The sequence below is a fragment of the Brassica napus genome, chromosome A9 (assembly GCF_020379485.1).
Source record: "Brassica napus cultivar Da-Ae chromosome A9, Da-Ae, whole genome shotgun sequence".
In the NCBI taxonomy this organism is placed as follows: Eukaryota; Viridiplantae; Streptophyta; class Magnoliopsida; order Brassicales; family Brassicaceae; genus Brassica; species Brassica napus.
Window position 1 is genome coordinate 2955818 of NC_063442.1, and position 12716 is coordinate 2968533.

General features: G+C 31.1%; 3 protein-coding genes across 3 annotated transcripts; all 3 read right to left on the reverse strand.

Moving 5' to 3' along the window:
• Positions 1-457: 457 nt before the first annotated feature.
• Positions 458-1327, reverse strand: LOC111200468 (kunitz trypsin inhibitor 6-like). The gene has a single exon (XM_022691671.2). It carries the CDS (start codon positions 1244-1246, stop codon positions 638-640), a length of 609 nt encoding a protein of 202 aa, XP_022547392.2. The 5' UTR covers positions 1247-1327; the 3' UTR covers positions 458-637.
• Positions 1328-2361: 1034 nt separating this feature from the next.
• Positions 2362-3254, reverse strand: LOC111200470 (kunitz trypsin inhibitor 6). The gene has a single exon (XM_022691673.2). It carries the CDS (start codon positions 3111-3113, stop codon positions 2487-2489), a length of 627 nt encoding a protein of 208 aa, XP_022547394.2. The 5' UTR covers positions 3114-3254; the 3' UTR covers positions 2362-2486.
• Positions 3255-9100: 5846 nt separating this feature from the next.
• On the reverse strand, positions 9101-9804 carry LOC111200471 (biogenesis of lysosome-related organelles complex 1 subunit 2-like). Its single transcript, XM_022691674.2, has 2 exons — positions 9664-9804; positions 9101-9575 (listed from the first exon to the last, which is right to left on the reverse strand). Exons 1-2 carry the CDS (start codon positions 9748-9750, stop codon positions 9279-9281), a joined length of 384 nt encoding a protein of 127 aa, XP_022547395.2. The 5' UTR covers positions 9751-9804; the 3' UTR covers positions 9101-9278.
• Positions 9805-12716: the final 2912 nt, after the last annotated feature.

Genomic DNA, 12716 nt, shown 5'->3' on the forward strand with positions numbered 1-12716 from the left:
AACTATTATAAATAGACTGTAAAATTAATGAATATGAATAGATTTTTTTTTTTTTTTTTGGGCAAACCTGAATGAATAGATTTTCTAATTACCTATTTACCTTCACTAAACATAAAATTGGAATTCATTGAGTAATATATCCTTGTCTTTAGCTGACTTGTCTTTTGTCCATCTGATTAGTGATTACAGAACCATAAGCTACTTTGCTACGACACAATTTAAAACTGGCCCATGGTTGAGCTACTCGAAGAGACTGCAACAGATACAATAGACAGCAGAGAGAGAGAGAGAGAGAGCTGTTCTTTGGTTAGTGCTGAGGACGAATGGTTTAGTCATTCAGTTCTGCGACGAGAAAAAGTGTATATTCTCATTAATTTTCCTGGTGTAAACGTTTGATGGGTTAAATCGTGCTAATTTGAAATTATGCGGTACTTCATTTATCTCGTATTCATGCTTGTGATAAGAAAAACTAGCTAGACCATGTTTTAACAACATGTTTTTATTTTGTTGTTTTTATTTTGTTTTGAAATGAAAACATTACATGGGTATTCATCATATGTTTACAAAAAGTTTTATTTAATTTAGAAATGAAAACATATTACATAATAAAGCCCCAGGTAAAAACAAAATATGTGACTTAATATTCAGGTGGATAATTTTGGTAGAAAAGAACCTCCATCTCTCCAGAAGGCTGCTTCGCTATCAACCTATCTTTACCATATCTATCGTTAGATAAACTGATACTCGTTGCATAAACGTCTGGATAGACACTCTCACCGATAGTAAACTTGTAATATGAGTCAGTCATGTGGATTGAGAACAAACTATCTTCCCTTGACTCAACTCCGTTAAGAACTACTTCACCATTTGCTACTCTCCAAACCCCTGATTCACCGCACTGGCTTGGATTTGCGAACTTGATGCTAAGTTTAGTTGATTCACGTATGACAGTAGTGTCTGGTGTTGATGATGGTAATATAAACATAACAGGCGTTGGTGTTATGGTTGGTCTAGTGAACATTACCGGTTGGTGTGGGCATGTTCTGGGATCTGTTGATCTCGCATTCATTCGGCAAATCCACATGTTGTAGTCGGACGACATGAAGCTGATGTAATAGGTAACGTTGGGCAAGACTGGCCCTGCGTCTGCAGAATAAACTACGTCGTTCCCATCTCCAATAACAACATATGATGTTGTTATTACAACGACCAAGAAAGTGATCATGATCAATCGTGATGTTGTCATATTTGTGTTTGTTTATTTCTCACTTTCTTGCTTCTTTTGTGTGTGTGTGTATGATATTATTGTTTTGATTTTATGTTCCTTTTATAGAAAGAGGTTAGGGAAATAATGGAATTCAATACTAGTCCACTTGCGCATTTTGAACTTGCTCTTAAGTTATAAACGTTGACTTTTCCTTCCAATATGGATCTGGATCATGGGCGAATAATGGAATTCAATACTAGTCCACTTGCGCATTTTGAACTTGCTCTTAAGTTATAAACGTTGACTTTTCCTTCCAATATGGATCTGGATCATGGGCGAATGTACTATGGATAAACATTATAAACGTTGACTTTTCCTTGCGATATCGATCATTCATGAGGTTTTTAATTTGTGTTTCTCACCTTTGATTATTTATAAAATATTAGATTATATATAAAGCAACACATGGCAATAGATTATTAAAACGAGATATTATCTTATTCTTTCTCATATTTTTGTAAGAGTGAAATATTCCCCTAAATATTCCTATTGAAGTTGTTCTAATTCTTAAAATATTAAAAACCTATGTGTGTACTTTGTATTTTATGCTAGATCGTCCACTCGTATTTTTTTACCACTTGTGCATAAATAAAATCCTCTTGGATTCGCCATCTTGTTATGGATCAGTGGATACTTTTCGTCAAAGCTTTTGTCAAAGCTACCAACTGATTAAGAAATGATTAAAAACGCTTCAGACAACTTTACGAATGTTTAGTTTCATGATTTTCAAATGTTAAACCAACAGGTGCGGTGCGGATGAATAATTTTATGGTGTTAAGCTAGTCATTGTTCTTTCTAAATAATCTTGGTAAATGATGGTCGACGGATGAGTACAATCTTACTGCGGTTGGCTTGTTTCATCATGTAGACGTACTCGTAGATTCGTAATCCATATATCATGTTCACAACAAGTTCTAATTTACTCTTGTCAATTAAATTTATTTGGAAATTGCATTTAGTAACATTCCAAAAAAACAAATTACTATTTAGAAGAAGTTTTAATTTACTCTGTCAGTTAAATTTATCTAGAAATTGCATCTAGTAACATCCCGAAAATAGATAAATTTGAGTAATATATGTTTCGAAAATTGAAGTGTTCAAAAAAAAAAAAATGTTTCGAAAATTGTAAATAAAGTTACATCACTTTCACGTACTATATATCATGTTTTACAACAAGTTTTATTTGTTACTGAAATAAACATTACATTAAAAAAAAAAACTAAACTTGTTCCTTAGGCATATTCCGGTAGAAGTAAACCTCCATCACTCCAGCAAACCTTTTCGCTAACAGCTTTTGTCTACCAACTGGTTCGTTAGATAGACTGATAGTGATTGGATCTACATTGTCGTTGTCTCCGACAGTAAACTCGTAATATTCATTAGTTTTATGTATAAAGAACTTACTATCATTATTTGACTTACACCCGTTCAGGACAACTTCACCTTCTAAAGTTGTGCTATTCTGAACTACTCTCCAAAACCCGGATTCACCGCATTGACCGGGACTTATGAACTTAATATTAAGTTCGGTTGATTCGTGAACGGTGTTATTTGGTGCTGATGCTGGTAACAGAAACATAACTTGTGTGGGGAGATCTGAAGGTGGGTTAGTGATCATTACCGGTTGTTGTGGGCATGACTTGGGATCATTAGATCCCATATTCACACGGCAAATCCACATCTTGTACTCGTACGTCATGAAGCTGATGTAATAAGGAACGTTGGCCATAACAGGCTGCGCATCTGCATCGTAAACTACGTCTGTGCCTTCGCCAAGAACATCATATGATCTTGTTATGGCAACGAGCAAGAAAGATATCATTATCAATCGAGATGTTTTCATCATGTTTTATGATTTTTATTGCTTTTGTATATATTATCGTATATATTGAGTTCCTTTATATAGAGAGAAAAATAAGTTTCAAATACATCACCAGTAACATGCGTGTTGAACTTGCTTCTTAGGCTTGCAAACCTTTATTTATTTTTTCTCCTTACAATACGGGTCAACACTTAATTAATATCTTATCTTTTATATATCATTCGAAGTATTGTTTTCACTTTACTCCCAGTTTAAGATAATTTATTAAAGGGTGTTTTTCAAAACCAACCCATATTTTCAAGTCAAACCCAAAACCAACCCTTTTTTTTTTGTCCATACTATTCATCAATAAAATTTCCATATTATCCTTATATTTTTGAATTATTCACAAAATTGCCATTTTATTTATTTTTTTTATTAATTTTGAAATTAACAAAAAACCAAATACACCCTAACAATTTCTTCTTATTTACAAAAATGCCATCATCATCAATTTTTTCAACCACCATGAACCACCATTTTTGAGCTCTAAAACTCTAGAATTCAATTTTCAACCACTTTTTTTCTCATTCTAACCCAAAAAACTACATTTCTTCTCATCTCTTCTACATTTCCATCTAAAAAACTCTCATAACTATCATTTTCATAATCATAAACTTCATATTTTCGAGTTTCTTCATTAGTGAATCGTTAAAGATGCTTTTTTTTGCTCATATTTGGAGTTTGGACGGTTGAAAAGGTTGGAAACGAGCTTTACACATGAAAAAGGTAACTATTTACATGGTTTTCGTTCTTTTTCAGATCTGTGTCGCGACGGTAGACTGTTTTGTATGTCTACGCCTCCGTAGAGACTTACGATGCAGTCTATTTGTCAACGCACGGGTTAGTTTTGCAATTGACCAGACAATTTTTTTTTCTAACGCAGACTTCCCCAGTAGTCTCCGTCTTTACCTTTGACAACAAAAATAAAATTTTCGGTAGACTTACTAAGACGTCTACCTAAAAGAGGTTAGTTTTTCATTTGACCGAACTTTTGACTTTTCAAAATAGACTTCAACGGAAGTCTACAAAATGTAGACTGCCACCGAAGTCTATAAAAGGTCAGTTTTGCATTTGACCAAAACTTTGACTTCGTGGAATAGGTTAGTTTTGTGTTTGACCAAAAAGTTTAAAAAGCAATAAAAATTTATTAAATTGTAGACTTCATATGCAGTCTTCTTATCTTAAAAAAAAATGTAGACTGCGTATAAAGTCTACTTTTTTATTTTGGTCAAATGCAAAACCAACCTGTCGGATTTGAGAGTAGACTTCACAAGAAGTCTACACACCCGTAGACGTTCATTTCAATCTACTGATTTGAAGTCAAACTTGGTCAATTGCAAAACTAACCTCTTTCAAAAAAATTCAAACATGTAGACTGCATATGAAGTCTAGTTCTGAAAGTCAAATCTTGGATGAATTCTGGTCAATTGCAAAAAGTAACCTTTTTAAATTGTAGACTGAAATGAAAGTCTACATGTACAAAATCACAACTTTTATTCAACTATAGAAAGCAACCCGTAAAATGGTCAATTGCAAAAACCAACCCAAAGAGTAGACCTATTTGACAGTCTACGTCTGTAAACTGAAAAGAACGTCTACATCTTCAGAGACTGAATATTAAGTCTGCATAGAAAAATCTATAAAAATGTGAATTTGTGTATTATTCATTAAATTTTTCTAGTTTTTTTGTTTGACAGTGTGTGTTAGTTAATCCTAATGGGTTTGAGTGATTTTGAAAAGAATTTTTTTAATAATTATGAAGGTATAATTCATTTAATTTGACAATGTTGTTAGCTAATAATTGTAGACGTATTTGTAAGTCTTCGTTTATAGTTTTGCTAATAAGGTTGAACTTGTTTTAAAGCTGAAGTCGGTGACTGTGGAATATAAATTTACATTCTCAGCATATAAGACAACGAAAACTCTGTATGTGGCTAAGTGTCGTGTTCAAGGATGTGGTTGGAAACTTAGAGCGAGTGTGAAGCATGGGTCAAAGATATTTTGGGTGACAAAATATTCGAAAAGGATGAAGAATCGGAAAGGTTGAAGAATGTTCCTTGTGCATGATGGCTGTACACATGGTAAACTTCTTGAAATGACACAAGAAGATTATGATCTGGACAACAAAATTGAGAAGATTGTGCTAACCTATTCCTTACCAAACATCATTTAAAACAAATGACTCTGAATAGGAAAATACTCCTCTTATGCCAGTCACGAATAATCGACAAGTACGGAACTTGATCGAGTTATCTAAGACACACTTTGTACGCCTTTGTGTATCAAGCCTGCGCCAAATACACTAATTTTTTTGGATTGACTATATTTTAGATAATAAGTGTAGACGTTTTTGTAAATCTACAAATGTAGACTGCAGTTGAAGTCTACGTCGTAAATTCTATTAAAAGTGTATTTGTGTATTATTCATCATATTTTTTCATGATTTAATTATTTTACAGTGTATGTTAGTAAAATTTTAATGGTCTTGGATGAATTTCACAATTTAATGTGTTATAATTATACACTTGATACTTATTGCAAATTGTTTTGATTAGTGTTATTCTTGAAAAATTTTGGGAAAATTTTGTATAGATTTTCTTCTTCTCACATGTATGTTAGTTTTTATTTTAGCTTATGGTGGTTTTACTTGTTTGGTTGGTTAGATCTTGTGAAAAATTGATATCTAACAAAAAATTAATAATATCATACAAGTGAAAACAACTAAAAATGAATACAATGTTTATAGATTATGCATTAAAAAATTATTTAAAAATTAATATTTTATTATGAAAGTTATTACAAAGCAATATATTAAAAAGTATTATTGAGTATGTTTGATTTTTCATAATCTTGATGCTTCAAATAAAGTCTTGGAAAAAGTACCTGCAAAATAAGATAGAGTTATGAGAAAAACATAAGATAAAAACTGAAATCATATTTTAGTAGACCTTTTATTAAGTCTACGTAAAGTTATTGTTTAGTAGACTTTAGTTGAAGTCTACACTAATGGAAAATTTTCATATCTAAAAGTGTGCATTTAGAAAATTTGAAAATACTTTGTTCTGGAAAATATTTCAAAAATAGTTTTTTGTCATCCTTGTAACAAAGCAAAAAGATAATGTATGAATCTATAAATTTAGTTCATTATAAACACAAAATATCTTATAATGAATATATGGAAAGCTTACATTTTTGGGAAGATGATTTGAAAACATTGGAAGAGAATACCTGCAAAATAAAATAAAATTATGAAAAATAAGATAAAAATTAAAATCATATTTGAGTAACTTCTAATGAAATATGCTTAAAAGTCAAGGCTAGTAGACTTCGTTTGAAGTCTACCAGCCGTAAGTTTTAAGTAGATTTCAAATGAAGTCTACTCTATAAAAAAAAATAGATCTGAAAAATAAATACACTAAAAATATGAAATAAGTTTAAATCTAAAAAACTTTTAAAAATATTATTTAGTAGACAAAATAGTTATAAATTAAAGACATATTAATATGAATTTTAATATGTAACTTTATTTGAATATAAATACTAGAACACATATTTTAAATCTATAGATGTAAACCTTACATTTCTAGGAGGAGAAGAGAACAACTATGGAAGAAAATACCTGCAAAATAAGATAAAAATATTAAAAAACATAGAAAAAAAATTAAAGTCATATTTTTGTAGACTTCCAATGAAGTATGCTTAAACTTTGTGGTTTAGTAAACTTCATATGAAGTCTGCAAGCTTTAGTAAACTTCTTTAGAAGTCTACACTGTCTGATAATTTTCAGATCTGAAAAAATCTATATATTTTGAAATGTGAAAATAATTTTAAATCTGAAAATACTTTTCATAATAGAATTTATAAGGTAAACTAGTAGCAAATTAATGTAGAGAGCTTGATCTATAAATTTATTTGAATATAAACATATAAATACATATTTAAAATCTATTAATCTAAAACTTACATTTTTAGAGGAGATGATGAAATCCATGAGTGATAATACCTACCAAAAAAAGATAATATTGTGAGAAATAAACATAAAAATACACATTTAAAATCTATAGATCTAAAACTTACATTTTTTAAAGGAGAAGATGAAAACCATGAATCATAATATCTAAAATGACAAGATAATATTGTGAGAAAGACTTGAGAAAATTTTAGAGAGAAAGAAGATAATGAGAGAGATTTGGAAACAATTGAGAGAATTTTAGAGAGAAGAGAGAAAGTTTTAGAGAGAAGGGAGAGAGTTTTAAAAACTTGTGCAGCCACTTTAGAGAGAGATTGTATAAATTTTGTTTATATAGGGAGACACAAATGTAACTAGGTTAAAATTTACGATACTGTAGACTTCGTTTGAAGTCTACTAAAATTAAAATTTTGGAGTAGATCTTACTATAACATAGTAGTCCTTTTTGGAAGTCTACTATAATAATTTAATTATTGTTATTTATTCTTTATTATTTTAGTAATTTTAATATATGATTTATTAAATTTATTTCTTTATTTTTTAATAGTTATAGTATATGATTTCACTTTTTTATTCGTAAGGAACTTAACTTAGTTTAAATATAATATTTTTTGTAAAACAAATTGAAAAATATAGACTGAAAAAGACGTCTTCAGATAAATAGACTTTATTGTAGGTCTACGAAACCCTAAACCACAAATCTCAAACCCTAAATGTTTTGCTTGATAATCAAAAGTCTCATTTATACAAAATATAAACTACTAAAAATTAGTATGCAGATTTAAGTTAATAAAACAAAAAAAAAACAAAATCTAAAATCTAACCCTATGAAATCAACTACTAAAAGACATAACATGTTAGAACCTTTTGTTTCTAAACTATGAACATAGTCTAACACATGATAACTAAATTAGTATATATTCTTCAAAATTGTTCGATTATATGAAATTTTAATTTATTTACTTCATATTATCCATTATATTGATGATTAGTTAAAAATATCACAATAATTATTTTTATACATTTTCAAAATTAAATTATTAGATCAAATTAGAGTGTAGACTACAAAACAAGTCTATAAATGTGTAGACTTCGTAGGAAGTCTATATATATGTAGACTTCTTTTATTACATGTAGACTTGCAAAGGATAGAAACGTAAAATACATTTCTGTTTTTTGTTTGGTCATAAGGGTTAAATAGTACTTTCATTACTCCTTTAGGTTGGTTTTGCATTTGACTGAAAGTGGGGTATACTTTTACATTTGACTTGAATATTTGGGTTAGTTTTAGCAAATGTCCCTTTATTAAATACTAAAAGGTTACGTACTAGCATTTATGAAGATATATAAGGGTTTGAATGCCACTCGTAAGAAATTATTTCGCCTTAGAATACGGGTGGATTTTGTCTTAACTAGTACTCAACTTTTGAATGTCTTAACTAGTACTCATCTTTTGAATATTTACTTATCTTCCTGAGACTTTTTTCAGTCTATCGTTAGAAATTAGTCCAAAACTGATAACAAGGACACGAGTTTCTGTCAAAGACACTAATTGAGAAATAAACACGAGTTGACCAAAGATAAAATAACAATATTAAGATATGTTCTAAGTGTACTTCTCCATTAGAAGGATAACCACGAATTAAGACATGACACGTGTAGAATGCCATCTTTGATTGCCATCTCTTTTGTAATGAAAGAATTAGAGACATTTTGTAGAATAATGACATTACATTTTCTTAATAATATTAAAAAAACACAATATAGAATACAGAGTCGCAAAGCTATTACATATAAACTGATAAACAATTTTTAAATTACATTCAAGAAACACAAAATTGGAATCCATTGAGTAATATATCCTAGCTTCAGTAATTAGCTTAAGCCAAACTAGCTTTAGTTGATTTATCTTTTGTCCACCTGATTATAGACCCATAAGCTACTTTGCTACTCGATTGAAAACTGGCCCGTGGTTGCGCTACTCAACGAGACAGCAACAGAGACAAGATAGAGCTGTTCTTTGGCTAGTTCATAAAAAGCAACAACTATAGTTTGGTTCAGACACAAGGAAACGAGTTTGGTCAATCCAATTACAGTTTGGTTAAACTTAAAACTAAAAGGAAAACAAAGTTTCAGTAACATTTCGGATAACTCTTAATAGTTATTACAATGGTGAATCATTCTGTAACAGTCTCATTAGACCGACGATGATGTTGATGATTCCGACACTCAGCTCGGACTTTGGATTCTAGGACAGACACGTACCGATCGAGAACAGAGATAACAGCTTCAAACTCCGACACTTGTTTCTCGATCGCGTCCATCTGTCCCACGAACTCATCCAAGCCTCCACTTTTCGACTTCATCTGCTCCGCGAAAACTCTCAGCCCAGCCGCCACGTCACCCAGATCATCGTACTCCGCCGCAACTCTCAGGTTCATCTTCTCCAACAGATCCAGCTGATTGTTCGTTCCCTAAACTCCAAACGAACAACGAGGCTCAATTTCAGATCTGCAATTGGATTACTTATAATCTGTAAAGTTCGGATCTTTTTGTCATCACCTGGAGCTCGGATTTCACCATGGATGATACACTCGTGAAGAGATTCTTTAGCGATTCAGCTAGATCATCACCGCGTGCATCCGCCATGGATAGAGAGATATACTTCTTGAACACACGGAAAGACTCCTTCCTTTGTCGTCTTTGATAAATTCTTCTCTAAAGCCCATTAAAAGCTTCTTTAGCAAAAAAAAAAGCCCATTAAGAGCTTCTTTATTCATAGAGATAAATTTTTGTTTCTATAAAGGTACAAATTTCAAGAAGATTAATTAAATTTATTAAACTATTGTTGATTTAACTTTATTAAAATTTAATAAACATAAAAATAATGCAGATTTAATGTAATTTCTTAATTGTGAAATAAAAAATATTTATCTTTGTGGAAAGGAGACTCGCTGCTCAAAACATGGTTTGCTGAGCTTTTATTTGGTCTCATGAAGTTGATCCTTAACAATAACAACATTTTCCACTTGCACATTTATTCAACAAAGCTAATTCCCTCACGGCCTCACGAATGGTGATGATTATGTGATAGTTATACATAAAGTATCTAGTATGTACACTTTATGTGTGAAAAACGTATCAAGTATGTATGATGTACATTCCATCTCTCACAAATGGTGGATCCTGTACAGATCAATGCTCCCTAGTTGTAGCCTGGAGGTTGAGTTCACGTCTCGTACACACAAGAACCGGAACCTGCAAACATAAACATTCATCCAGTTCAGAACACAACATCAGAGAAAAGATACTTAATATTACCTGAAGAGATTTGCTTGGAATCCTGGGGATGTTATTTTAATTTGTAGGATTTGCGTTGGAACCGCTCTTAGTTACCTTAAGTGGATCATTGTGCCAAGGGAATCGAGTTATTGCTGGAAAGAAGGTACACCTGTGTAAGTTATAGTGAAACAACAAAACATTAGGTAGGATTAGTGCTGCAAGAGGAATAATTCTTGCTCTCAATCCAAAACATTTGATAAAATGTGACTGATTAAGCTTTTAGCCTTTTACAGTACTACAATTTTCTCCTGGAAATATAAAGGCCGTGACTTCAGAATACATATGGTATTGATACATTTCATGCACAAAAGAAACAATAATAGTACGTACCGGTATAGTTCAACTCGATTCGCTCCATAAGCAAGCTGTGAGGGAAGTGGGTATCCCATCCCCTGGCCTATGGTTTTGTTACCACAGTAGTCACTAGAAGGTTCATTGACCCATCTTGCATTATCAGGCAGGCAACAACAGAGAAAGAGGCTCTTAGAAACTACTGTGCCGAGATATGTATTCTAACAACTTTGCACTTTTGGAATATGTAGGTGGACAGTATAAGAAGTCCTAAAAGACAAGGAAAAGGGAGCTTAGAAAAACCTGAAGGATCCTTTGATCATTTTTGAGTTTTGGGTCGTTAAAAACTATAGTAGGAATTAAAATTTAATTTAGTGCTGAGTTATTACGTGGATTGTTAAAAAATGTATGAAATAGAATAAACAATACTACTTATATAACCATGGTAGTAGTCTTGTAGATATGTTTCTGCCACTACTAATAATAAAATACAAGTATGATGCATTATTTCATCTATGCATTATCAGTAGGTCTAAAAGACTATACCTAGGCCTCTTCCCAAATCTGGGAAAGTAAAAGAGGTGGTGGTGAGTGAGCGGTGACGAATCTTTCTAATCAAAGTTTTGTTTCTGTAAAAAAAAAAAAAAAAAAGTTTTGTTTCTGTAAAATATAAAATTAAAGTAAAATAAATAAAAATAAAAGTGGGTCCAGACGATCTTATTGTACACTGAGCCGGACAGAACTTACTCGGTTCCACGTGCGATTGGCTTTCTAACCGGGACCACTGCTGGAGTAAAGCCGGTGAAGACGTGGTAAGCATCGGGCGCACTTCTTTGATAGTATGTTTAATCGAAACCGTTCACTTCAGTGAAGTGTGAGAACATCGTACCAACCTGTCTGCTGTTTCGGAATTCCTATTTGTGTCTATCGAAGAGGTTTGATTTTCTCTGAATATGTAAATTCTAAGGATAATTTTTATTACGATAATTATTTTTAAAATTATTGATATCTATCTCTATTTCTATATGGTTGGTGAAACTTCATATTCCTCTATGCATAAAAAAACTGATTCTTTAAATAAGTCACTTGAAAGAAATCCAATCCCAAACTCTTTGATGTGCATGTTTTCTTGTATTTTTGTCTGTTTATTTGTTTACTTTTAAATATAGATCCTTTTTAGGTTTAGGTTAACATTCTCAAACAAATTTTATTACGGTTTTTCTTTTGGGCTTATTTCAAAAAAATTAGATTTTTAATTAGAAAGTAGAGATAGATAGGAAGAGACAATTTCATTTGGCGTTATAGATGAAATGAAAGTTAGGCTTGCTGACTTTGGGTTTCGCGTATAAGATGAAATGAAGACTATGGTTCGTAAATGTGGGTTTAGAAGAAATCTTTCTAATGAAATTTATTTTAATAGTCATTTAGGCCAATATTCTAACAAATTACCTTGTCACTTAAGTCATGGTTTTTATTCTCCTAAGGTTCTATCTTGAGTGAAATCATTTGAGAAAAAATTTATACATGAATAAATAATAAAGGCAATTGTCAATAATAGCGCATTTTAAGTTTTTGTCTCAAAAATGACATTAGAAGGAGAAAATCACAAAAATGACATTTATTAAAGGTTAAAATATTCATAATACTCTTAGTTTAAAATTAAATAAACAAATAAAAATAAATAAAAACGAATTAAAAATGAATTTTTTTTTATAAATTTAGATTATATGTTTTCAGATTCGAAATTTTTTATAATTTTTGTTTGAAATATTTTTTATACATGAATTAATAATAGTCCATTGGAAGAAGTAGAATCAATAATTTATAAGGTGACATTGAAAGTCAAAACAGTGAATTCATACTCAAGACAAAGAAAACAATAGTAAGCATTTAATGAGAAAACATGTGAGATGGCTTTGCTCATCAATTTGTAGGACTACAACAGGCAATAGCTAGCAACAACCAATCCGATATTCTCATAC

What these genes read in the sequence shown, in the direction of transcription:
- LOC111200468 (XM_022691671.2), bottom strand. Translation starts at nt 1,246, where the DNA reads ATGACAACATCACGATTGATCATGATCACTTTCTTGGTCGTTGTAATA.
- LOC111200470 (XM_022691673.2), bottom strand. Translation starts at nt 3,113, where the DNA reads ATGATGAAAACATCTCGATTGATAATGATATCTTTCTTGCTCGTTGCC.
- LOC111200471 (XM_022691674.2), bottom strand. Translation starts at nt 9,750, where the DNA reads ATGGCGGATGCACGCGGTGATGATCTAGCTGAATCGCTAAAGAATCTC. An exon ending in TGGTGAAATCCGAGCTCCAG is followed by an intron (nt 9,576 to 9,663) that starts GTGATGACAAAA and finishes TTTGGAGTTTAG; the next exon opens with GGAACGAACAATCAGCTGGA.